General features: G+C 44.9%; 1 protein-coding gene across 1 annotated transcript in view; it reads right to left on the bottom strand.

The window, feature by feature from the left end:
* Positions 1-27,603, bottom strand: part of WNT10A (Wnt family member 10A) — a 104,388-nt gene that overhangs the window by 49,292 nt on the left and 27,493 nt on the right. Inside the window, exon 2 of the mRNA XM_069227123.1 lies at positions 17,677-17,939. Within this exon, the coding sequence (XP_069083224.1) occupies positions 17,677-17,939 (263 nt within the window). The remainder of the gene's footprint in view (positions 1-17,676; positions 17,940-27,603) is intronic.

Genomic DNA, 27,603 nt, shown 5'->3' with positions numbered 1-27,603 from the left:
GGAGCCCAGCTTTACTGGCTGCGTGTGTAGGTGGCTCTTATCTAGTAAAATAGATGTTCACTTTCCAGCAAAGAGGGTGATTGTTAATGTCTGTCAAAGTTGGAGGTTATTAAGTGTCCTGGAAATTATAGGTCACTTTTCTGGAGACTTCAACACTATCTGGGAAAGTAGTCATGTGACTGGTGACATGTAAAATACTTTCAAGGAAAGTGCGGCTTATGGATTAGAAAATTATGAAATGACTCCCTAAGTAAGCAGGGTACTGAACCAAAGTTCGAAAAACAGCGGAAAAAATACCCGGGCCTTGAACAACAGGTACTGCATTCTGGGCATGTGCATTGTTCCTGTGCTAAAAGCTTGCAACCACTACACCATATTTACGCCATGTGGCAGAACAGCGTACTTTCATTACTTTTGCGCCGTAAGCAGAATGTGAAATTTCACACCGGGTGCAAATTTACCACCTGTGGAGGTGATTACCAGGTGGTGAGGTACCCAGGGCTAGATATACCAACAGATTTTACCCATTCTGTGTCTATGGGAAGAAGCTTTCGTACATATGGCCCCTAGTGACCTTGGTTAATGAAAAGAGCACTGGGTGAGCTGCTCACACAGGAGAGCCCGGGATCTCTGGAAGAGCTTACTTCCACAGCCCTGGCTTCTCCAACACCAGGCGATACATGGCAGAGTGGAAAATAATGTTAGCTTCAGTGTTCTCTTCCATTTCTTGTCAAAACCTGGCCTTCTGAAATAAATCCGAGCCTTCCACTGAAAAATGACCTGGTGGCAGCTGGGGGCGCCTCTCCGGTTACAGGTTTAGAACATCTCACGAAACGTTTGATATCTTGGCCAGGTAGCTTGTAACGAGCACTCGTGGCTGCGCGCAACATCTGCACAAAGTGCAATCCCAAAGTTTACCAGGGTCTGTTTCAAGTCCTTGCTGCTTTCTCTTTCCAGCTTTGTATTTTGTAAAGATATTTGTTTTCTTAATTGTAAGATATTTCAGTAATTCGGGAGCCCAGCACAGGTGACAAACCAATTAATATCCCCTGTGGAACCTCCAGCCACCCTCGTTTCTAAGGGCCATATGTACGAACACATTTTCCCATAGACATAGAATGGGCAAAACTGCTTGCTTAGTTACCAGCATTTACCCCACAAGCACATTATCTGTCCATCCAGTGACTTTGGATGAAGTTAGTACACTTTGCAGTCTGGGCGAAGAGAGAAGCTTTCTTCTCCCAACCTCAGGGACCAACTTTAAAACTTCAACCACCCCTGGCACGTTCTCACATTTGAAATTATAGTTTTTACATTTGATGCATCATTTGAGACTGAAACATTGGACTGGAAAAAAGATTCAAGTAGAAGACACTATTATAGGAAGCTGACTCGGTATATACTATACCAAGGTGAGGTACAGTGTGCACAGAGTCCAGGGGTTCCCCAGAGGCTAAAGTAGATAATACTAATGCTCTTTTTTGTGGTAGTGTGGTCGAGCAGTTAGGCTTATCAGAGGGCAGTGCAAAGCATTTGTTGTACACACAGTCAAGAAATGAGGCACACACTCAATGACTAACTCCAGGCTGATATTTTTATGTATCAAAAATATATTTGTTACTTTATTTCTCGAACCAAAAGGATCTTTGTTGCAGGTAAGTACAGTTTCAAGAATGTAGCACTTTCAAGTATCAAATGCACTTTGTTTAGAATTCACATGCAACACGTTTACAGGTAAGTAATGTTTTTCAGTTTCAAAAGTGGACACTGCAATTTATCATAGAAAGCAATGCAGTCCTAGGGGAGGAAAAGTAACAACATCATTTGCAGGTAAGTACTCAACTTACGATGGCAGTCTTCGGGGGTTAAGGTGTCTACAGGGCAAAGTTTAGGAAGACACCAAAGGTGCACCACCAGCAACACAGGGTCGGCCCGGTGCAGAGGCAGTTGTCAAATTTGGTGCTGGGCGCCCAATGAAATCCTATGGAGACAGGGGGCACTCAGAAAGAAACTGCTTTCAGGTAAATACCCGCGACTTCAGGGCACAGAACTGGGGTGTTTAGAACAGCACTGTGGGGGCGTTGGAGGGGGGCACAGGACAGCACCAGACACACACCCTCAGAGGTACAGGGGCACCTGGGTGCAGGGTGCAAACACAGCGTCGGGTGCCGAATGCTTTTCAATGGGGGAATCCCGGGGGTCACAAAGATGCTGCAGGTGTTGCCCAGGGAGTTGTCTGAAGAAAACCCACTTCTGGACAGGTAAGTAGAGAGCCCACTGGATGTTACTGGAACATCGGTTGGGTTTCCCAAGGCCAGGAGCTGCGGCTGCAGGGGTATATTTAGGTGTCGGAAAATCTTCACCGTAGCCGGTCAGGGAGGTCCTCTGGAGTTAGGCTCAAGGCGTCGTCATGTTGGTTAGGAGGGGTCAACCCATGGTGGACTCACAGTTGGAATACCCTGGGCACCTCCTCTGGACTGGTGGCCCACCTGGCCATGGGCGTGGGAAGTAGAGTGGGCAGGACTCGAGGATCCGGGGTAGTTCTGGAGTTGTTTTTTTGTGGACAGGGCTGCTGTCCCCGGAAGATCTTGGTCCTTGGGTACTCAGGCAGTCCTCTGGGGGTTTGTAGAGGTCCCTGGTCCTGCAGGATGAGTCGCCTTCTTGTAGCAGGGTTCTTGAAGCTGCAGACAGACCGGTAGGGCTGGGGTCAAGCTAGTTGTCATCTGGAGTCTTCTCTGCTGGTGCGGCACTTCAGTCCTTCTTCTTCTTGTTTCGTCACCAGGAATCTAAAGGTTCAGGGGTGCCCCTAAATACTAGATTTATGGGTGTTACAATGGCTACTGCCCCTGAGGGTGCGTACATCCTTCCTGTGCCCACTCACTTTGGGGAGGGGGGCACATTCCTAACCCTATTGGCTAATATCCTCTAAAGCAAGATGGAGGATTCTGCCAGGAAGGGTTCACCTCAGCTCTGGGCACCCTATAGGTGCTCCTACCTGGAGTGGGCACAACTCCTGGTGTTTACTAATTTTCACACCGGACCTGTCGCTTGGTCCGGGTGGTCAGGCATCTTCCATTAGCTGGAGTGCCATAGGGCAGTGTAACACCAGACAGGAGCCTCTGAGGCTCACCGCTAAGTGTTGCAGTTCCCCTTCACCCAGAGAAGGCTTTGTACCTGACCCCAGACAGCACAAAGGCTCTCACCCCAAGGGGTCAGTAACTTGTCAGTTAGTGGCAGGCTGGCAGAAACCAGTCACCCACACACTAATACACCAAAGGGTTAGGTAAAATACAAGGGGCATCTCTAAGATGCCCTCTGTGTGCATTTTTTTTTTTAGATTTTACTATGGGAGAGGCATCATTTCACCATACATTTACATAATGGTCCCAATAAGGGAATAAAAACCATAACGACAAACAATTCAACTGTACAGTAGGATATATTCGTGGTATAATATTTGTGTGGGGAAAGGAAGAAAGGGAGGGGGATTGGTAGGAGCTAAGGAGGATGTGGGAAAAACTACGGAGTCCGTTCCTGTAGGAGCTGCATGTCCTTATTCAGGTCCTTATCCGGAGACTCTGATCTCAGGCCCACTTTCACGTAAAGTCATCAGCTCCTGGTCGGGTTATAAAAGAGGGGGTGTTGGGAGTTTCCATCACAGGGTAAAGCCCAGGGAGGGGGAGGCAGCTAATGGGATATTGAGGTAGTTTACCGAGGGTGTGTCAATTTAGGTGGGGTTGGGGTCCATGAATATTAGAAGGGTGTATTGATCTCAATGAAGCCCCTTAGGATTCAGCAGTGAAGAGGGTGTTACAGCATATGATGTGGACGGTGCAGGTGCTAAGGTCGCTATTACTCAGGGAATCTTACATTAGGTGTCTTTTTGGTTCTCATTCCGTAGCTACTCACTCTATGCAGTCAATGGCCAGCAAGTTATGGGAACGGAGGGTGTAGTGATAATGAGGGGTTATTGAGAGCGGTGGGGGGTAGCCCTGTATATGTATAATCATTAGTCCTTCTCCCCTTGCTCATTGGTGGTAAGTGTAATCTATTTGGCCTTTCCTGGATTCAGCGGGTCTCCTTAATAAAAGGTGACAATATCTGGGTAAAGAGGGCTACTTGATCTTGTAGAGCATATAGGCCTCTTTCATGGGCTCCAATACGTGTCATTTCTATCAGCCATTCCACTGGGGATGGGGGTGTAGGGGACCTCCAATGTCGTAGGATACAGTTTTTAGCTGTCGCAAAGGCAGTGTGTAGAAGTTGGCGTTGGGGTCGCGATAGGTCTGACGTGTCTCCTGTGTCATGAAGGAAGATAAGCAGGAGTGTCAGTGGGGTTTGGATAGGCATAATCTGTCCCAGTGTTTTGCCAACTTCCTCCCAAAGGGCCTGAACCGAGGGGAAGTCCCAGAGTATGTGTATGATGTCACATCGGTGACACCTCCAGCAATTCGCATGCAGCAGCAGTCCCGCCCTATGTAGCTTCACGGGTGTCAAATGCAAATCATGTAAGGTCTTAAATAGACAAAATTTCAGCCTCGCTTCTCATACCCCTTTGTCCAGTGCCTCTAGTAGGTCTGGCCATCCTTCCTCCACTATGTCCACATTCAGACGTATGGACCATTTGGTTTGCAGACTGTCTAGGAGGGGTTTCGAGAAGGCATGGTTGGCAAGGACTTAATTTATGACCTGACACCACCCCTTTAGATCGTCACCAGGTCAAGAGGTAAGTCACTATTGGGGAAGGTGCCAGGGGCCCCGGGGAGGTTCCAAGGCAGCGACATAAACAGCACTTTAGTTGTATGTATCGCCACTGTTGTTTGGGAGGTAGATTGTACATCTCTCGGAGGTGTTCAAAGGGCACAATTCCGTTACCCTTTATCACTTGGTCAAGGGTTAATATACCGGCTGCTTCCCACTGCAGCCATCTGAATGGCAATCCTCCTATTTTGAGAGCGTCATTGCCCCACAGAGGAGCCTGTTGGTGTAGGCAGTGTTGTACCCCCAGTAATTTATGCACCCTGTCCCATGTCATCTGCATGGCCTGGATCACCGGTTTGGGTGATCAGTTGTGGGTTGCTTGGTTCTGATATAGCAAGGTGAGCCCCTTGCCCGTCGGGCACTGTATCAGGTACTTTTCGGTCATGACCCACTAAGGCAGGTCTGGTACTCCCAGAAGCAAAAACGCCAATTGGGAGATTTGTAAGGCTAAGGCATAACGTTCCACTGATGGGAGTCCCAGGTCTCCAGTGGTCCGTCGTGCCATGAGTTTAGCTGTGAATCTCCTTATCCACCAGTTGTAGGGTCGGCAAGGGCACTCGTATTGATAGCATGCCCAGAATATAGGTTAATCACGGGAGAGTCACCATTCGCACTGCTTGTACTCTGCCCCAAAGCGTGAGCTGAAGCTGCAACCATTTGGCGAAGTCTAATCGCATCCGTATGAAGAGTAGGTCTAGGTTGTCTGCCACCATGCTATCAAGACCTCTATTTATCAAAACCCCCAGTTATTTCAGGCACAAAGGCGTCCATCGAAATGGGAAACCGTGAACCGCCGATTTGGTAGTAGAAATGGAGAGGGGCAGTGCCTCCCTTTTATCCCAGTTGACCCTGTATCCAGAGAGAAGTGCAAAGCCATCTATAATCTCCAATAGGGCTGGGAGAGATCAGGGCAGGTCTGTTAATGTCAGCAGTATATCATCTGCATATAGATAAATTCTTGACTCACCCCCTGGGACTTGGATCCCCGCAAGGAGTGGTGATTGTCAGAGAGTAGCCGCTAGGGGTTCTAAGGCCAGTAGGAAGAGAAGGAAGGGGCAAGAGAGGGCAACCTTGCCTTGTCCCCCTTCGTATCGGGAAGGGGTCAGAGAGGAATCCACCACAGTTAACTTGCCCTGTCGGTTTTTCATATAGAAGGTGGACCATTGCTGTAAATTGGTTCCCCAAACCAAATTTCTGCATGACAGTTACCAAGTAATTCCATTCTATGTGGTCAAACGCTTTTTATGTGTCCAATGATAAGGCTATGGCTTCCTCCAGTCTACTTTTTGCTTCTCATAAGGCGTTGCTTACGTTCCTGAGGTGATTCCTGGAGGTGCGTCCCAGGACGAACCCCACTTGTGTATGATGGATCAGTGATGGTATGACTTTGGGGAGTTGGGTCGCTAGGATGCTGACCAATATTTTAACATCACAGTTCAGGAGGGAGATGGGTCTATAGCTACCACAGTGGAGAGGGTCCCTCCCCGGTTTGGATATTACCGCTATCACAGCTCTGTTAGAGATGAGTTCTAGGGAGCCCACTTCGCAGGCCTCTTCGAGTGCCCCATGGAGGGCATCAGTTGCTTCTTCTCCTGCCCATTTGTAGAATTCCGCTAGGAATCCATCTTCTGCCGGGGATTTATGGTAGGGGAGATTGGTTAATACCGTTCGTATCTCGTCTTATATCCGACAATATAGACAGGTGCGCTTCATCCAAGAAGGTCTCTATTTGTTGGGTATTAGCCACTGATTCTGGAGTGTATAATAGTTTGTAAAAGTCAGTGAATTCGTTCACTATCGCCTGCGGTTTTGTAAGAATCTCCCCTTTAGAGGATGTAATAGCAGTTATCGCCTGTGCCGGTTCAAGCTGTCGGAACTGTGCTGCCAGTAAACGCCCATCCTTTTCGCATTGTTCACAATGGCGGGTTTTGAGCCGTTGCAGTGCGTATTCTGCTTTTGATGTGTATAGTGCATCCAGGGCTGAGCGTGCTTGCTCTAGTTTATGGCGCGTGGGGCTAGTTGTATAAAGACGGGTGAGAGAAGAGATCAGACTCTCGAGGTCTCGCTGTTGTTCCTTGGCCATTTTGTTCACCTTAGCTGTGGCCTGTATGCATTTTTCAATAAATCCAACACTGGCTTCAGTGTGGGTTTATTGAGCTTAGAAGATTGATGCCAAACTTCCCAGTTTTCTGTGAAGCTATCATGGAGCTGTGGAGTTTGTAATGACAAACTCCCAGCCCAAGTACCTAATATGGCCACACTGCACTTACAATGTCTAAGAATGGACTTAGCCACTGTAGGGGAATATTGCTCATGCAGCTATGCCCTCACCTGTGGTATAATGCACCCTGCCTTAGGCCTGTAAGGCCTGTTAGAGGGGTGACTTACCTATGCCAAGGCAGTGGTTTGTGAGCATGGCACTTAGAGAGGAATGCCATGTCGACTTTAACACATGTTTACTTTACTTTTTTCTCCGCACCAGCGCACACCAGCTGCAATGGCAGTGTGCATGTGTTTGGTGAGGGGTCCCTTAGGGTGGCACAATACATGCTGCAGCTCTGAGAGACCCTCCCTGGCCACAGGGCCCTTGGTACCACTGGTACCTTTTTCAAGGGACCTAGTTGTGTGCCAATTGTGGAAGCAATGGTCCAGTTTAGGGCAAGAACACAGGTGCTAGGGCCTGGTTAGCAAGTTCCCAGCCCACACTTATTCAAGTTAGCATCAGTTAGCAGGCAAAAAGTGTGGGGGGGGAACATGCCAAAAGGGTCACTTTTCCACAACTATCATATAAAATATCTAAAGAATACTGTTGAATTAAAAGTATACATCTTTTGAAAGAAAAACATATATTCAAGTTGTTCCACCAAATTTAGAAATGCAAATAAAAATGAGCTTTTATGTTTCTTTTTGCCAAGAATGAATGAACTCTTCTAAGCATTGATATTGCTTTCTAGAAATCTACCTACTTTTCAAATTCAATTCAATGTTCTTATGATATGGAACTCCAATGGAGGTCCACATAAAGCAATATCAAAAGTTACCAAAAAAAAAATACATAACACATTTTGAAATACAATATAATTAAATATAACTCATCAATATAATTAAACCTTAAACACACTTCGCAGTGGTTACAAGATTAACATTTTATATGTACAAGTGACCTGATTCATTAATACATAATTAAAACATAACTAAAAAATGAAAAAAAACTGTTGCAAGCCATTTCATTAGGAGGAAACATTAAACATTTGCAGGCCTCCGATACAGATCAAAAGCTATATTTAAAGAACAATGGCCTTAGAAAGTGGCGACGTGCACTGGGCAACACAGGAGATGCAAGTATTACAACCTTATTCATTAATGCATATTTAAAACAATATCTAAAGAATTGAAAGATCTTATCACAAGCCATTTCATTAGGAGGAAACATTAAGCACTTGCAGGCCTCCCATACAGATCCAATGTTATAATTAAAGAACAGTTGCCTTAGAAAGTGACAATATGCATTGTGCAACACAGGGCATGCAAATATTACATGAATGAGATCTTGAATATGCAACTGGCATAACTCACTAATTCTTTCATTTTTGGGATCTTATCCCACATGCCAATAATAACACATAGGACGAGCAAATCCATTCTCAGCAATGGTATCAGTCTTCAGACCCCATGAGGGGGATTCCAAGGTAAATAAGGCTGAAGTTTGCTCCCAGGATTGCTCTTCTGTGCCAGCTGGTTCCGCAGATTTAACTGGCACAATGCAAAGTCTCTTTACTGACATATTACAGAGAGTAATTTGTTTATGACTTTTAAGAAATGTTGACATAAAAGAACCTACATTCAAGTCAAGCCCAAAATATTTTTTAGCCAACTCAAATGACCTATAAAAGACACCCTTATCTTTTGAAAGAAAATGATTTCACACTAAAGAGCTGCACAAAGTGTTCCCTCCTCTCTGTCCAAAAGTGAGTTTCCCCACCTCAAAAGAGTGACAAAACCAAAGGTGAAAGATGGCAGTAGACCGAACTCCAGGCAAAGAACATGAAGGGCTGAAAGAGTATTCAAATCACAGATCTAGCAGAAAATCCATCCTTCTATTCCCTCAAAGAAACTCCAAACCCTTGAATTTAACATCTCACAGATGGAACATAATGATGGGGGATTTTACCCCTGCAGACCGACTGAATGTGACCAAAACGGCATCTCCCACACGTTTTATATAATTTAATAAGGGCTTTTCCCTGAGAAACAGCTCCACTCGCACAAAGATTTATATGATCATCAACCCATCCACTGGTAGACAAAATCTTAGCTAGATAAAGATACGAGTCCACATTTTCCAATTTATGTTCCCGTAGATGCCAATTAACCTCTCCCTCGTTCTTGTACATTTCTTATGGAAAGTCAAAATGTTACATTTAGAGATGTTTAGTTAGAAAAAGTAGGCCTCTGCATACTTCCTCAAGGTTGTGACGCGACGTTGGAAGCCAATAGGTGTTAGATCCATTATAGCCACATCATCAGAATACAACAGGGTGTGAGTAGACATATTACCAGTTTTTGGAAGGTCCCCTTCGCTTGACCTAGGATACCTGGAAGATACATATGTGTATATATAGAGAGAAAACAACAGGAGAGCCGACACGCAGCCCTGCTCTAAGCCGTTTTGAGTTTTAACCTTTCGGGTTAGACCCTGCGCCCCTCCCGTAAGAATTTGACACCACGTATCAAAGTGAAATTCAATAATGGCCATAAGGAGATGATGAGGAACACCCAGACAAAGAAGCTTTTTTCACAGCGGTTAAGGATGTACTCTGTCAAATGCTGTATAGAAATCGATGAAGGCCGTATACACCGGCATACCCCGGGAACGAGGATATTTCTCAGTAATCGCTTGGAGAAAAGTAATATTATCAATAGTTCTATGATTCCTCCTTAAGCCAGCTTGTTCGGGAGGAATGATGATATTTTCTTGAGCCCACTGTAGTAAGTGGGAGAGTAAACACCTAGTAAAGAGTTTGCCAGTGGCATCCAGCAATGTCCTCCGTCTAAACTTTTCTGGCGAGGATTTGGGACCTTTTTGATACAATGATACGATGACACTACCCTCTAAGATGAACTGATTTTTCCAGACTGATAACAATATTCAAAAAGCGGTCTAAGAAAGGATTCCCACACTACATCCTCCTTTTTAATAATCGCGACAGGAACCTCCTTGGGCCCCATAGATGCAGATGTTCTTGCGTTTGTTTTCATAAAACCAACAATCTCGCCTACGTAAGGAGTACCACACGCTACAAACAAATCTTCAGCTAAACAAAGCGCAACTGGATCAGCTTCCTCGGTATTGCTAAAATATAACTTAGAAATACAGCACAACCAGGCCACCTTCAGGGCTAGGAATAGCATGAGCAGTCACCCCAGAATCACAATATTCAGCAACCAAGCGCCAATATTTCATTGAGTCCTTGGAGTTCGTGGCCTCCTTTAGACTGATCCCCTTACCTTCACTATCCCTCCTACACTCTTGTGCTTTGGATCTACATCTCATACATTTGAGACAGTAAATTTCACGCTGTCTTGATAAGGAGAACAGATGATGTCTCCTTATCAGGAAATGTATTTCCTTGTCTGACACCTTCAAATTTGGATTACACTTTTTCATCTGCCCAGGACCTTCATCCACAGAAGCTAGTTTACAAACGTTGGGCAATGTTTCACTGTTGCTGACTGATAAATAGGAAAGGTGTAGAATTGTCATTCTTTGTTAGTCATGGCTGACATATTTTGTCTATTTTTAATTTGTTATTGCGTATAAACTGTTGCAGTTCTGCATTGTTGGTTGTTTACTGTCAACTCTGGTAGATGGGAACTTTGTCTCCATTATTGACTGATGGCTTTGGAAAGGGACCTATTTTTTAATATTATTGATAGCAGAAAAACATTTCCTTTAATGACTAGGACTCAAGTTGGTTAAGCATAAATTAACTTTTTAGATTATTCCTCTTTGGCGACTGGTTCTCTTCAGCCTGAAAAGGTCCTGTTTGCTACTGATCACCGGGGTCTTAAAATCTCTGTGCATCTACTTATGGACGGCACGCTTCTCCAGGAGGGCATTTATTGATATTGTCATATGGCGATGAAATCCCTCACTGACAGACACTTCGATGTAAATAGAAGTGGGGAACTGCTTAAAGGCATTGACCAGATTCAACTGAACTGATTGCAGTTAGATATCCTTCAGCTCTAGCAGGACTGGGACTTGTCTCCACGCACAATGCAAAAGTTGGGACATTTCCTGAGTCTCAGAGAAGCACATGGAAACACCGCAACTTAGGGATGTGCGAAGAAAAACTTGTCATCTTCATGATCTTTCCAAAACTTTAACAGGCTCATGGTGTTGCCGCTTATTTTTTTTAATAAAGAAATAGCAGGTGATAAGTCTGGCAAAAACTAAGTTTCAAAGGCGAAAAATAGAGCTCTGTGAAGTTCAAACTGCAAGGTTATGTCCAAAATATATGCAGGTACAAGTTCTTGCACAAGAATCTTGGTTTTACTGAGGTTTTCTCATGCAAACCTCTTTGCTTAACATTTCTCTCTTTTTTTTACTTCACATGAAGATTGTAAAGTTTTACAGAAAGTTCAGAAAGTGGTGAAGGGAAAAACTTTGTACACCCCTAAACAATCGACTGCTTTATTACAGAATAACTTTAAAATAGATTCTCAAGAAAGAGCTGCAAAAAAAGTTTTGGGGATTTGTCACCGACACTCAGCGATTGTTTTATTCGCAAAAGTTGTGCGTGAAGTGATAACTTCACTCAGCACTGTTTGGCAGGCGGTCTTACTGTGATGTCATGTCCGCGGCTCTTCTACAAGTCAGAGGCTAATTAAGTTTAAACATCAATGGTTTATGCATCGGTTATGAAATTAAATTAATTAAATGAAATTTATAGAGTGCAACTGCTGCTTCACAAGAAGCGTCCTGGAGCTACAAAGATCATGTGAGTAGCAACGGTATCTAGTTGTGTCTTCCTGCCTCTGGTGTCTTGCTCTGAAGGCCGCTCCACGCCTTGTCCCACTGACAGGCGGGCGCGCGTTGGCGTGATCCCTTGATGTACCTGCTCCAGGTATGCTTTGGAAGGGCAGATCACTGCTCCCGCCGCCAGCACTGGGCGGAGCCACGCCACATGAAAAAGCAAACACCTTGGCAGAAGCAGAGAGGGCCTAGGGGGATGTATTCCAGAGAAAGGTGTGTCTGGCTGCTAACAGGGACAAGAACGCACAATGATAGTAAAGCAGTGTGTGGGCGCGTGCGTGCACGCGCATGTTTACAGATCTTCGTGTTCCAATAAAAGGATACTGAAGAAGGACAAAGTAGTTAATTGATGTACAGCTATAGATTGCAGATACCGCCTGTCCCGCCCAGCCAGATCCCTGATTTCCATGTCTGCTGCACCATCAATGCCTTCTCCTTCCTGGTCCTCAGCTGTGTTTTTAATCTCCCACTCATTACAAGCCCCATCTAAACTCTGCGGGGAGATATCAAAGCTGGCTGTAATGATACTGGCCAGAAGAAAGTGGCCATATGTTCCGGATTTCCCAGGACAATCCTAGTTTTATAACCTCGGTTCTGGCTTTCTGACACTTTTATTATATGTATATATATGTCCTGGTTTTGAGAGGACGGTCCGGTGAGCGTAAGCATTACATGTAAGCAGTGCTGATCCCGCTGGATCCCAGTTCCAACAGCTATCGCTGAGCTGGATCTGGGATCCGATTGACCAAAGGAAATAAGATCAAGTTATCCTGACGTCATTTTCAGATACCAGGACGCAATTCGGAAGGACCTTCACTAGGTCTACACTCATGGTCGGACCGGCCTACCGGGCAGTCAGGCGGCTCAAAGGCTGGTCCGAAAGTCAGTGAGAGGGCTCTTTTTTAGATGTTTGTGGGCCTTTTTATGATATGTGGGAACAGTTTTAACAGTTAACTTCCTTGATATTTAAAACAAATATTGCCTGCAACAAACTCAAATCCATGGAAGCAACGTACATAACTTGAAGCCTTACACAGCGTGTCTATAGATATTGAAAACTGCTCAAATCTGCAAACATGGCCCCTTCTATAGCTATCGGAGTCACTTGTGAGGGACACTTTTACTTTGGTGCCCGGCCCTATTTTCTGTCCCACTCCGACCCTGCATTCGGTTCCATCCACCAATCAGCAGACAGCAAGGGCGTTTTCTCATTTTCATTTCCAGCCAGCGATAAAGGCCTGTTTTGAAGGGCCATCAGACCTTCTTTTCTTCAAGAATAACTCAGGCTGTAAACTATCTGGAGGTGATCACCTACACCCTAATGCAATGGAGAAGAACAAAGTCACACAGCTCATCTCTTCACGTGCACTTTGGAGAAACTATGATCTATGAGTTGCACAGGGGTGGCTCCTCCATTAGGGTGGAGGAGCGTCGCGTCTACCCTCCCCCCCCCACCAGCAGCGGCAGCTGCAAAACCTTTACTGGAAAACGATAATAAACTGGGTTTATTATCGTTTTCTGGTAAAAGGGCAGTTCCACGGGGATGACGAACAGTGAATGGGAGTGCACATAGCACTCCCCATCATTGCACATGTGTGCATGGCCGGCCGTCTCTGGCCTGCCAAACACACCTGCGCAGTAGGCTCTCTCCAGCACAGCAACACAGTTGACGGTCTGGAGAGAAACTGCACAGGTTCCCAGTCTGCCTGGCAGCGCCCTGGCTGGGTGCTCCCAGCCAATCCCGACGCTGCTCTGAGCAGCATCAGGAGTGGCCGCAGGGCAGCCTGGGAGCCTGTACCTGCAGCAAAGAGGGAGGGGAGACGGAGGAGCGGAGCGGCGTGCGGCATCCATACTAGTGTTTTAAAAAATATATAATTTAATGTTTTATTTGTTCATTCCCTGTTCTCCCCTTCGGCGCACTCCCCTCCCCTTCCGCGCCCCACAAGCCGCGACTGTAGTTGGAGGCTGGTTTTTTATTTATTTTTCCACCCTCCTATGTAAGAAATCAAACCATAAATCATAGAAGTGTGTAAATCAATGTATAGAAAATGTTGATTAAGACAATGAGGGTTCTAAGGTACAGAAATCACACGTAGTCCATACTTTTACACATATGTTAAGAGTGAACCATCGGGGGAAACACAAAGTCAAGATATAAAACATGATGCAGTGATTGATGGGGGGGATCTCTATGAACTATATTTTATTAATTCACAGAGGAGCCCTTCTTTGCACTCTTCAAATAACAACAGAATGAGAAAAGCACAATAAGGACCTAATGCCTACGACCTACAGTTTGCATGCAGCTCCAGGGCGCAGATAAAAAGATCGCTATGCTAAATTAGAAGGATTGCTATTTATGAACTGGAAGTAACAAAATGATCTCAGTGTAAAAACAGTAGCACACTTACATATCTACATAAAATCCAAATCCGTAATCAGCATGTTGCACGATGTGCTTTGCAGCAGGCACATTAACCCTCTATGCTACTTTATGAGTCAAAACTGTGATTGGACAAAACACAAAACTGTTGCAGAACTGCTCAAACCACCAGCGATATCTCACCTCAATTGTAATTGACTTAACATTCCTGGCTACATAAAGATCTCTGAAGCAAGTGTCTTAACTTTGTGATTTGTTTCGAAATGCTGTCTCTTTGTAATCAATTAAGTAAGTTAAACAGATTTGCAGTCACATTTTTCCTTTGTCAATTTCTTTACAGCAGCTTTGTAATGAATGTGTGAGCTGACTGTCAGACTCTGCTTTTCAACCTCTGCCCCTCAAGACTCCACCTTCTTTCCTCTGCTACACCCTGACCTCCAATTTATGGGTTCCAGGAGTATTTTTTCCCAAATCCAGCCCTGCATGTACACGTGCCCTCACCTCCATTAGACCCTCTGGCATACAACGTAAAATGAAGGAGGGCATGCCTTGGCATGCACCTCTGATGCCTTTCTTACCTTCCGCTCGAAAGAAGTGGTGGCAGCCCAACCTGACAGGTGGCACGACATGCTGTGGTTTATCAAACTACTGTGGCCTGATTGCATAGATGTGTTGGCTGCATTGAAAGCAAGTGTCACAATTATGCAAAAAAGTGTGTGTGTATGTGTGTGTGTATGTGCACACAGCGGATAGAATCACCAGCTCAACATTTCACTGGCTCACAAGCCTACAAATTTCTGCACTCAGCATGTTGTTTCCATATGGCTTTTCCAAAATATGCAGATTTAACCCGGTCTACCAAGTCAATCTTTAGTTTTTTGTTACAGGGTGATTGCCATGAAAACACGGTTATTTGTTATCTGTAAAGTGAGTATATTGCTGTTAGGTTTAAAAGTGAGACTGTCTGTGTTGCAGTCTGAAACTGTTGTGGCATAATCTTATGTCGATAAGTTTTATTTGTGTAAAATTAGGTTATTACTGCCATTTTGTAGTCCTTCTTCTGTGACTGCATACTGTCCCGGTCTTTGGTGTTAAAAACCCAGTCGCCTATGCCAGTAGCTCTACATGCGTTCACAGGATTCAACTTACACTTCAAGGAATGGGGAATAACTTGTCAGATCCTGAAGTGCCAGGTCCTTTACTGCAGTTTGTATCTGATTCTGGGGAGTTTAATACAGATATTTAGATATTCATCACCTGCTCTGTGCCTGAGGGAATGAGTGGTGGGTTAGCTTTGAAGGGCGTTGGGCGGGGACTGGGAGGGCTTCTTGTGGGGTGGCTATGAGTTTTTGTGCTGAGCTTTGGGTGTTTCCTCTGTGGTGCTGGAGGGGGTGAGGTGCACCCCAGATCACAGCACCTGCTTGTCTACAGGAGGATTTGCTTCAAGGAAAACAGGTCCATTGTTTTTGGACCTGACATTTTGGGTCCAGATACAGAAGAGGGGCCTCACGCGGTATTCCTGTAGGGATAGCCTCGGTGGTGACCGCTGTGATGGCCTTGGCTGCTCTGCGTTTGTTCTTGGGGGCGCACGTGAGGGAAGAGAAGCCTGGCTCGTAGCTCCTACAGAAGCTTTGAAGGTATGGTGAATGATATATGAAAGTATCCACCTCGTTCCAGAAGTGATGCAAACCAAGATGGGGAGAACCGGTCCAATGTTGAACGCGTTAATGAATGCCCCGCGTGGTGGTGTCATCGTAAAGCCGGTGCTGGTGTCTAGGTATCAGGCAGGCCTGTGATGGACAGAAGCATCTGCAGCCCTGAATGTCAGGCTTGAGACACCTCCAGAGAGCAAGCTGAGAATCCAGCGCAGAGAGGGCAGAAACTGCACACAGGACAGGACTGAAGTGCACCAACAGAGCTTCAGAGGAGCGGGTGCTAAATTCAAAAGCAAGGGGTGATGCAGCTCAAAGATGAGGCCCATTGCAAGAGGAGTCCTGGCTCCCAAGAGATCCCATGTCATGCGAGACACCTCCAGCTGCCCTGGCCTTCTAATCTAGAACACTTTGCCTGCTTGGACTTTTGAGTTTCTATTTACAAAGTTAAACAGTCCAGCTCAAAGCACAGGTGCACTGGAAGATGGTGTCCATGTCTAGCGATAGAAAAGCAGAGGGAAAGCTGGACCGGATCAAGGTACATTGATGCAGATTTTTCTTGGTCAAAGCAAAGGAATAACAGCAGATTTACAAATCAGGACTCCGGAGAACTGAAATAGTGGTGTGTGGTCCAAGACTGTCATAGCAGACGGGTCTCTAGGCGAGGATTATAGTGCATTGACAGGGCTATTCTGTGGTACGGGTGCCGTATCTCAGACTACCTGGTTGTGCCGCTCACTTTTAGTTACCAGGCCACATATCACAAAAGATGACCCGTCTATCAATTGGTGTTTGTTGTTGCTCATCACCAGCACAGAGTGGAGTAAAAGCCTCACATTCCTAAACCGCGCCCCTCAAGGACTAGAATGGTGATGAAGACGGGGAGGAGACGTAGGTTGGGGGAAAGTCGGATGGGAGACTTTTAAACAGATGGTGATAGCTTAAGAGTTATAGGTGTGACCTGGAGTAGTCCATGAGAGTGGTACAGCAGATCTCTGACGGCTCTTCCTAAACTGAGAGGTGTGTCACTTTAAATGACCAAGGACCACTGAAGCTCGAACCATAGCATGGTTTGTCCCTGATGTGCCCTGTCAGGTCTTGGCTCCTGCTACACTGTGGATGCCAAGCATGCCCTCAAACACTGATGGATCCAGGCATGCCCGTTGCCCTCTGTTTCCCTGATGCATGTTGTGATGGGTCCAGACATTCCCTGCTACTCTGTGTGTCCCTGATGCACTTTAACAAACTGATGGACCCTGACATGCCCTAGTGGTCCCCAATATCCTCTGTTGGTAGGTGACACACCGAGCAGCACTGCTGGTCAATGGCATGCATGCAGCCCAAGTTGTCTGCGACATTACTCACTGGTCCCTGACAAATCCCGCAGGCCTGTGGTCCCTGTTACTCCGAGGAGTCCTGTTGTTTCCTGCACCATGCAGACCCTTTGGTCATTGATTAACCCTATTGGTGCCTGTCATGTCCTGTTGATCCTTGAAAAACCCTGCAAGCCAATTGGTCCTTGACCCACTCTGCATCTGTTGGTCCTTGATGCTTCTTGTAGCCCCTTGGTCTAGAATGTGCCCTATTGGTCCCTGACATGTTCTCTTGACCCTTGACACACCCTGCACAACTGCTGGCCCCTGACGTGCCATGCAGTCCTGTTGGTCCCGGGCATATTGTTCTTCTCCGTTGGTCCCTGGCTTACTCTCCGCCACCTTGGTTCCTGGCGCACCCTTCAGGCCTGTTGGTCCCTGGACCGCCCTGCATGCTATTAGGCCTCTTGCCCACCCTAAATCCCTGTAGGTCGCCTGATGCCAATGGCTGGCACCAGTTTTGCTCACCTCGGCTGAAGACCACGCTCTCGTAGGGGATCTTGTTCTTGGTTTCCAGGCTGGAGCAGTTCCACCGGTGTTCCTTGAACTGGTGTTGGCACTCATGAATGGCAATCTGAATGCCCTGGATGGCAGAGGCCGTCACGTCAGGATTCCTCATGCAGACCTCCAGCTGCCGTCGCGTCAGGCCAGGCAGGGTCAGGCAGACAGTGTTTGCATTCAGCACAGGGTCAGATGGGATTTTTAAACCCAAAATCTCGTTGGAGAGCGATCTAAAAAGGAAATAAGACAAAAAAATTAAAAATAAGATTCTACTGAGTCACCCTTTTCCACTTCATCCCAAGAGCACCATGACTCTCAGCACAATGCCCACGCGTGGTGTTGCCACCACAATGTTCCCGCGTGGTGTTGCAATCTCAATGCCCCCACGTGGTGCTCATGTCTAGGTATCAAATCCATTGAAAGTCTTTCCAGAAAGAACAACATAAGGTTTGACTGAATGAATGGTTGAGTTGGGTACTAGTGAGGGACTTTGAGAGATCACGGGAAGGGGTTTAAGTGAGGGACTGTGTGAGAGTGCGCATTGGTGGCAGGGAGTATTAGTTTGGGGACTATGTTTAAGCGAGGATAGTTGGACATATTAGTGAAAGACTGCCTGCTAAGGCCGGCACTGCTCTAAAGTGGCTCTGAGAGCACGTACAGCGAGGGCAGGGTATGACTAAGCGAGAGCGCCCTCCTCTTCTAGCGCTGTAGAGGTTTCGATGGTGGCCCTAGCACTTTGCACACAAAAAAACAAAGAACAATTAAGTGAATAAATACTAAAACTAAGGCTAGGATTAAAAACTCAGTTGCTACAGACAACAGGCTCCCACCACAGTGCTAGGTCTTGCTGACTTCTCCATCCACCACTGCCTCTCCCTGTAATGAGAGACCCGCACGGGTGAGTAGCGCGCTTTATAAATGTTAATGATTTGATTTGATTTGATTTGTAATGGTGTGAAAGAAGATGAGCCAAGTTTCATCCAAAGACTCATCCATTGGTGCCCATTACTAACCTTCGTATTACAGTTGGCGATCTAAGGTCTGTGCTGAAATTAGAGGCAGTTAAAGAGGCCTAGGGGTGAAGACCCGTGTACAGCCAGGAGCACACAGGGCAGTCCATGGCGCCATCTTTTCACAGTGCTTAATAGAATGTGCATCCTGCCCCCCCGCCCCCCTCCCGCACACACAACCCCGGTGTGTGTGTGTGTGTGTGTGGGGTGGCGGGGTAATCCAATCCTAACCCTTGAGCAAAGGAATAACAAAGAGTGAAAGCCACTGTTACCTTTGGAACCAAGTTTATGCATGCATTACCCCCGTGCGCTCTTGGCACACGTCTACCAACTTTGGGACATTTAATTTAAACCGCACTCACTTTGGGAACTTTGCGAAGTTGGCGAAAAATGTTGCATCTACAATGCTACAAAAATGTAGGTTTTTGGTTGACAAAAAAGGCGAATCAGACTATGTCCAGGACTTTAACAGAGCTGGTGATGCTTGTGGCAGAAAGCAGGCCGCACAAAACACAATTAAAGAATATAATAAAAAAATATCACAGCACAGTAACAGAACCCATTGTTTGTAGGAGAAATCTACTGAAAAGAAGAATCTCCCATGAAAGTGTTGTGCGGCAAAGTCTGCCTGATTTCTCTGGAATATGTGGTCATTTCTATGTTACATCAGAGCGAGGTTCCCAATCTGTTAAACGAATAACCACCCCCTTCCCGACAATCGTAGGGTGATATCGGGGCGTGTTTTCCTTTGTGTCCTTGACCCCCCAGTCCTGAATACTCTGAAGCAGGCCTGCTCTAGGGCTGTGCAACCGGTGCCACCCCACCGGGTGCTGACTTCGGGAGGGGGCGCTGTGTCTGCAGATACATTATAGTTTTAAAAGGCTCTACTGCAGCGTTCCTTGCCTCCAGCAATTTTTAGGCAACAATAAAAATCTCAAGATAACTGGTGATTAATTTTTTTGCCTGGAGAGAGTTCAGAGTTTTCTCTAGTGGAAGTTTTAAGGTAGCGCAGGGGGTTAATATGCCTGCTGCAAAGAACCTGTACCACACAGATCACAAAGTACATACAGTATAACGCAAATAGGTCAGCGGGTTACTGCGTTTTTCAGAGAGGTCCTTTTGTTAACTTACAGTTTATAAGTTAAAATCCTAATGTAGAACAGTAAACTGTTAACTTGCATCAAAAAAATGTGTGCAGTCTGCAATGTATAGATTAAAGTGTTATGGGCCTGATTACAACTTTGGAGGAGGTGTTAATCCGTCCCAAATGTGACGGATATACCACCAGCCGTATTACGAGTTCCATAGGATATAATGGACTCGTAATACGGCTGTTGGTATATCCGTCACTTTACAGTCACTTTTGGGACGGATTAACACCTCCTCCAAAGTTGTAATCAGGCCCTATGTTTTTCCTCAGTCTTTCATTATCTTAATGTTGCAAAAAAGGGCTCATTTGGGTAGAAATCAATTCTTATTGATAAAGAGAATCTCCAACCATGGTGTTACATTTAAATTTCTGAGTTTGTGGTTCTCCAGGCCAAGCACTCTTCCATACCACCAGTATGGATGACATGTGACCCCTACACCTTGTAGTACTCTGTCCAGTGCTTAATTTGTAAATAAAAATGTGCCGGTGCCCAAAGCCCTCCTCTTACACGCGGCTGCTGCAATTAAATTTCGGAACACGGAATACTCAGGCGGCGCAATCCTGAAGCCATCTCGGGCCTCTTCAATCCATATAAAGCCACTCTCTACCCCTTCAGATCACTCTTGCAGCTTTCTACTTTCTCACTTTGTGACGCTTTTTTCGTTTTTCACTTCCCCAGTCTTCCCCAATTGTGTCTTTTGCTCGCAGCAAATGCTTGAGGCAGAAGAATAAGCCCCAGCCCTTAAAAATAAGTGCCGGGGCTCAGCACCAGAAACAACAAGCACAAATAAAGCACTGGCTCTGTCTTATGTAACATTTCTTATACACTGATTTATACACATATGATTGATTGTCTCTGTGTAACCTGAGTGTGATGTAAAGCGCTCGGACACCCTACATTGGAATGAGTGGCGCTACAGAAATAAATAAATGCTTCTGAGAGAGAGTGGTTATAGAGATTTGAGGGCACTGTTAAAGGGTGGTAGTGAGGGAAGCCGTGGCAGAGTTGGTCACTGGGGGGCGCTAACAAACATCGTCGCACAGGGCGCCACCAGCGCTAAGGCCGGCCCTGCTCTGAAGCGGCTCTGAACGCATGTACAGTAGCGTGGAACTAAACCCAAACACATGCACACAGAGTAACATGTGGGACTAATTTTACCAAAAACCACTGGCTTTCATATTAGTATTCAAAGTGAAGGCGCCTGACACATGTCATAGAGCGGCAGATCAATTTCACATTTTTAGATAACCACTCACAATTTAAACACCTTCCATTAAAATTACTTGCATTTTCTAACCACTGGGTTCTATAATTTTATACAATTGCCAAACGATGACCTAGATAAGCCCTGCTCCATAAACGTCAGTTAGACTGAGTATCAAATGAAATTTGTGCGTGTTTAAATAGGAGACGAAAATCTTCCGGAGAATAGTTTTGGTAGGAGAAAAGCCCTCCAAAAACGATTTTTTTTTATACGAGAATGTTCCCCTAAAAAATCTTTTCAGGAAAATTATTTTGCTTGAAATAGGTGTGCAATAATTTCGCCTCCACAAAACTTCACAGGCACCATTATAATTTTGCACATCACTCATCTAGACTCAAATTTTCTAGCTATCGCTAGCCATTGCTCACTTTGGTGAGAATGAAAAGTAGATGCATGTTTGCCTTCTAGCAAAAATTGTATCTTTTTTTGGGAACTTCATTCAGCAGACAATATATTTTACATTGTCAGAAGGACAATTATACTGTATAAGTAAACATGCTAAAAACTGTTTCTTGCATTTTTCAAGAATGCAGATATTACACACAGTGCTCATCCTTCTATGAAAAAAGGAGGATAAAATATATTTCTCGCACAAGGAAAAACAAAGTCCAGCCATTAAAATGTGATAAATATGAATGTTGTGAACTTCCATGTGCGTCTTTTGTTTTAAATTATTTTGACAAAGTTATAGGGCAATGTATACTTCCCCACTCTGCAGCAAAGTTGCATCAAGATATGGAACATAATGATATTAAAAACAAAATAACAGAGAACAGCGTGTAACATAATTACAAGAGCAGGGTAGGCCACACAGAGTGGGTGTACTTCACGGATAGACCTCCTCAGCCAGGGTTCCATGGACAGGACCACAGCCAACCCTTTGGCCATTTGCAGTCTGGTCCTGGCCTCTGAGTGGCTACCAAGTTTGAAGAGTTGAAGAAGAGTTTAGGGCTTAGGAAAGCCTGGCTCGTAGATGCCAGTCTTCTGGCCTTAGCAGTGCTTTCTTCATACAACTTCTCGAAGTTTGTGGTTCTGTAACCAACACTTATCTCCTTCGCAGACACCGAACGTCTTTAGAAATTTCAGTGTTTTCTTCATGACTCTTTTTTTTTTTAATTGGAGATTGTCGTATCAGTGTATTATTTACATTTTTAGTCAAAATATAAGAATCAGAAAGAATCACTGGCGTAACAAAGGCCCCCGCAGCCCCTGCGGTGCAGGGCGCCCTTGAGTTCCATGGGCCCCCTTACCACAGCACGTGGCCTGAGTGAGTCCGGAGGAAGGCCCCCTCCATGTCCTTTCCAGGGGGCCCCCCTCCAGTTTCGTTACTCTACTGTAAAGAATAAGTATATATATATAATAATATATATGTACGTTGTAATCTTACATCTGGTATTTTTTGCTCTCTATTGAATCTTTTGTCTTCCTCTGTTGAAATTAAATCCAGAACATAAGGAGACAAAGATAAAGGTAGCTGAAATGAACATTTAGACTAGGAACATGGTAACCACAAAGGGTGGGAGAAATATGTAGTCGTTTTGTTGACTTTTACCTCCAAGATCATAAAAGTAGATCCATTTAAGTCAGAATAATTAAAGTTTCTAAAGATTGCTGATTGATGGTTTCTTGGAGAGATTGGACTTTTACAGCATGTTGCCTAATTGTATGCAGAGGTGATAACCTTTGCAACTTTGTGAAGTTGACTTTCTCATCTTCACAAAACTGATCCTATGTAAGAAATTCTCAAAATTGTGTGTAGTTTGCTGTCATTTTTTTCACAAAAGAAGTATCCTGCATATAAGAAGGTTTTGATCCACAAAACTAATATTTTCTGAGACCTTTCATTGGCTATTTTTCAAATTTGGGAAAAGCCATCTTAGCAAATTTTACACACACCCAGTAGCTATCGCGATTATCATCCGTAAAAGCTACTCACTCTCCAGGTATGTATTCCACCTGTACAGTCCATGCGACAAAGTTTGCAGAGGATTTATGACCACATCATGGGCCAACAACTACAATCTATCAGAAGGCCTCTCTTTAAACTTCATCCCACCACCAGCCTTCTGCAACATATCCTCATGAAGCCACCTTTGTATACCTTATCGACATTGAATCACTCACTAAGGTCCATAAGACCATCACAGCATACGTCTTAAAAGCAATCTGCATCAACTCAGTCTCTGACTCCACCCCTTAGCAATGTATATGCAAGCTCCCGCCCCTTGGGGGGAGTTGGTGATCGCTTTCCGGAACCATGAGTTTGCACCCGGGAGCTGTTTGGCACTCAAACACAGACACCAAGCTGCAGGTCTTGTTCTCCCCAACAGGGTCTTTGCTCTTCAAACAAGTTCAGAAGAACGAAACACTGGAGCCAAAAGGTAACAGGCTGGCTGTGATTCAACACCGAAGAACCACAAGAAAAAGTCCAAGTTATGGACTACCTTAACTGCATTTACTATGATGCACCAGGGAGGACCGGGACAAACCTGTAATCAGTGTGTGACTCCGCCCCTTAGCATTGTATATACAAGCTCCTGCCCCTTGAGGGAAGCTGGTGATTGGTTTCCGGATCCAGGAGTCTGCACCCGGGAGCTGTTTGGCACACAGACACCGGGCTGCAGGTCATATTCCCTCAAAAGACACTTTGCCGGTTTAAGGAGTTCAGAAGAACAAAACACTGGTGTAGAGGGCTAACGGCACTGGCTGGGCTTCAAAACTCAGGTGATCACAAGACATATTGTAAATTATGGGTGCATTTCCTATGATGCCCTAGGGAGGACTGGGACTGACCTATGACTAGTGTGCAATGCCACTCCTCATCACTACAGGGAAACAACTGACCTCCCACTTCATCTTCTGATCTCAAATCCTTCTCTTCTATTACCTTCTATTCACCCTCCATCAATTCTGATCCATCCCCCCCTTCTCTTTCCTCCACAATCTTCTAATTTCCCACCTCTCTTAAACCTCCCCTTTTCCTGTTGGTCATCCCCTCTCCTCCATCTTCACTTCCTTCTCACCCTCACTCCCTTTCACTATTCTCCTTTCCAACTCTTTCCTTTCTGTTTCCTTTTTCCCCCTCTTCTATCCCATGACAGACCTCTGCCTTCTTTCTGCCAATCCATCATACAACCTGTCTCCCCCTCTGCCCTTCTGGCTTGCTTCCCTATCTCCGCCACTCCTCTTTTGCCATCTGTCCCTCCATCTTCTTTTTTTCCTATCTTCTTCCCCCCATCACCTTTAGCCTCCCCTTACACTCCCTTCTGTTTTCCCATCTCTCCTGTCTTCTCTGCTTGCTCTTTCCACCTTTCTCCCCTCAAACCTCTCTCAATGTTCAGCTTTAGCTCTTTTATGTACTTTCTCTCTCATTACTGCCTTAAACCCCACTCCTAACATACTGCCTCTCTTCTCCCATCTCTCCCTCTTCTAATACTTTACTTTCACACCCCTTGCTCTCTTTACTTTGCCCTCCTACTATATTGTATTGCATCTTCAACTGGTTGTCTCTTAATACGTAGGCCTGGGCAGAATTTAAATGACACTGCATGATTACTTCACTTTGGAATTTCAGGTTATCTTTGTTAATCAAAATTCCAGAAATTACACCATTATGCTGCTTCACGTAATGACGTACCATTTGTGGGAACAATCTACCACAAATGGCACAATTCACCACTATATGTGGTAAAAATTTAGTGAGTGCACAGGAACAACAGAACGGGAGTGGATGTTGTTTGTAACGCTCTTGGTTAAATGCATCCTTGCGCCAAAAATTGATGCGAGGATGGATTTTGCACTAAAATATAGTGCAAAGTGACACATTTGTATTTTGTGTAATTATGCACATTTTTGTGAAATTTTGCCATAATTTTTTTGTAATTACTTTTAAAAAAATAACAGAAATTTTACACACACCTATTATTGCGCCTGCTCCTAACTCTCACCCTTCCTCTTCATCCTCTTCCTGATTCTAGCGAAGTATACTCTCCTTTTCCTCCTCCTCTTCTTCCCCTTCCTCCCTCTCCTGGCTCTTTCTCTCCCTGGAGGCAACCTCTGTGTTCCTCTGTTCTTCAGCGTTCCTTCCCCTTCCCCTACTGACATTGAAATAACAAGGACCTGCCACGGTATACTGTCCAAAATATCAACTATCAGAATTGTGTGCAGACTGAAGATAAGTACATATAGCTACGTAGGTACATACAGGTGTACAACTATATATAGAGCTATAGATATATAGATATATGTAAAAAAGAAGAGAGATTTCTGGGTGGATCCCAAGGTAGAGAGCAGCTCCAGTAAGGAGCACCCTGCTACACCAGTGACACTCTAGATTTGCTCACCTCAAATTTCTGTTTTTCTAGCAAAGTTTTTAAGCATAGGATTAGCATAGTTCCATCCATGACGAGATAGAAAGGGACAGTCTCTTGCCATTTGTACAGCAAAATATTTAAGCATAGGATTGGCACAGTGCAATCCTCGCTGAGCTGAGGTGTGTGTATTTTTGCTGATATCTATATATATATATTAAATCCCACATCCTTCATATGATTTCATGTACTCTCATTTCAAGCAGGGGATGGACAAATGAACTCCAATGCAAAACTCACAAATGTCAAACCCAAGTCGCCCCGTTAATGTTCAGTTCTACAAAACACTGTATAACAATATTAGCACATTTTGCATCTCTTGTGTGGCACAAAGATCACAGAGTATCTAATTAGGCCTTTAGTCTCCCTTTTCTCCTTAGGAGCATGTTTGAGCACAAGCGCAAAGATGCCAATTGGCATTTGCGCGTTCTACAAATTATTAACATAACATAATACGTTGATAGCTAAGCGTCTAAAAACAGTAGTTCGATCATTATAGTATGGCTACCACGACGATGGAGAGAACAGCAAGCATGTTTTTTAAGTTTCATAAAAAGGTACCTTGTACATAAATAGATTGAGGGCCTCATCTAGATATAGGTGGACAAGTTACTCTGTCACAGCAGTGATGGATATCTTGTCCACCAAAATCTAAATCCCACAGGACACAATGGGACTTAGATTGTCACCGTTGTGAGAGAGTAACCCAGCCGCCACTATCTAAATCGGGCCCTGAATAAGTTCCAAACGACACCATAAAAAAAGTAGACTGCAAGCACTGATGTGCTGAAGAACATATGTTAATTAAAGTTATGTGTATATACACCAATCAGGCACACTTCTATTGGCATGTTTTCAACCAAGGGTTCTCAGGGGATGATTGAAAATGTTTAGAGAGGCTGTAAAACTTTTTTTTTCACTCTACCAAAATATAATGCACGTTATGAAATGGGAAGCTGATACCATAAATTACTGGTATGATTGCCACATAAGACAAGCCTGGGCAAAGGCATGCGCAGCTGAATTCACAATTCAAAGATTCTTGCTCGATTTACTCAGCAGCGCAGCTCTTTGGCATCAGCAGATTGCCAGAAAAACACAGACACTTAATTCTGCAGGAATGTCAGCGGAAGGAGGAGGTGGTTAAAAGGAACAGAGTAATATAGGGGAAAATGCCATGTCAGATAAAAACAAGAACCCTACAAGACAATGGAACACTCATAAATTATATCTTACACGCGCATGTGTTTACTTTGATAAATCACACAGAACACACCTACGTTGAATAGGTGTTACGTGGTGGTAATCCAGCTAGCCCACATAACTCCACACAATGCCTTTGGAAAGTAGGAAAGACATGGACCACACGGTATGAAATGTAGACATTCAGATGCAAATTTAAGGACACAGTTATGAAAGGATGTGGGTTATTCCGCAGATATATGTCAACGGTGAGATGATTCTATATATGGTATAAGGGAAGGGCTTAGGACTGATACCGGTGCAAGAGAAACCTCAGAATGTATAATTATTTGCTGAACATTGTGTCTGTTACACAATTAGTACAATAGTCAAAGGGGCCAATTAAGCACATTCATTGGAGTAACGTGAGGTCACATGCAAACTGTCCCCTCTAGAACATCAAGGGAAGTGACGTAATAAGAAATGACATCCCATGCATTGGACCTCCGGTATCGCATCATAGGAAGTGACGCTCCAAGCCATTTGACCCCTCGACAGTGTCATAGGAGGTGGCACCGCGTGGAAATCTCACCAGCGTGAAGGATGAAGGCTGGCATTGTGCTTCCATCAATCTTCACACTGGAGATTGTGCAACAATAAATGATGGTGACTGGTGAAAGACACAAACAACGGCCATGGAAAGCAAACTTGCTTTTAAAAGATGGGTTGACAGATACGTTAATTGGCAGAGGTCGAGGATCACAAGCCGGCACAGATGCGCGGGGAGTGCCGCCCCGGCTGCCTTTGAAAGATGCCCCGACCATACCTGCCAGCAGTCCTGGTTAACTAGGACGTATTCGCTGCTTGATGACCTGCAGGTAGAGAAGAGCTGCTCTCGTTACAGGCCGCCAGCCAGT

This window comes from Pleurodeles waltl, chromosome 3_2 (assembly GCF_031143425.1).
Source record: "Pleurodeles waltl isolate 20211129_DDA chromosome 3_2, aPleWal1.hap1.20221129, whole genome shotgun sequence".
In the NCBI taxonomy this organism is placed as follows: domain Eukaryota; kingdom Metazoa; phylum Chordata; class Amphibia; order Caudata; family Salamandridae; genus Pleurodeles; species Pleurodeles waltl.
This window is presented reverse-complemented; position numbering and strand designations above follow the sequence as displayed.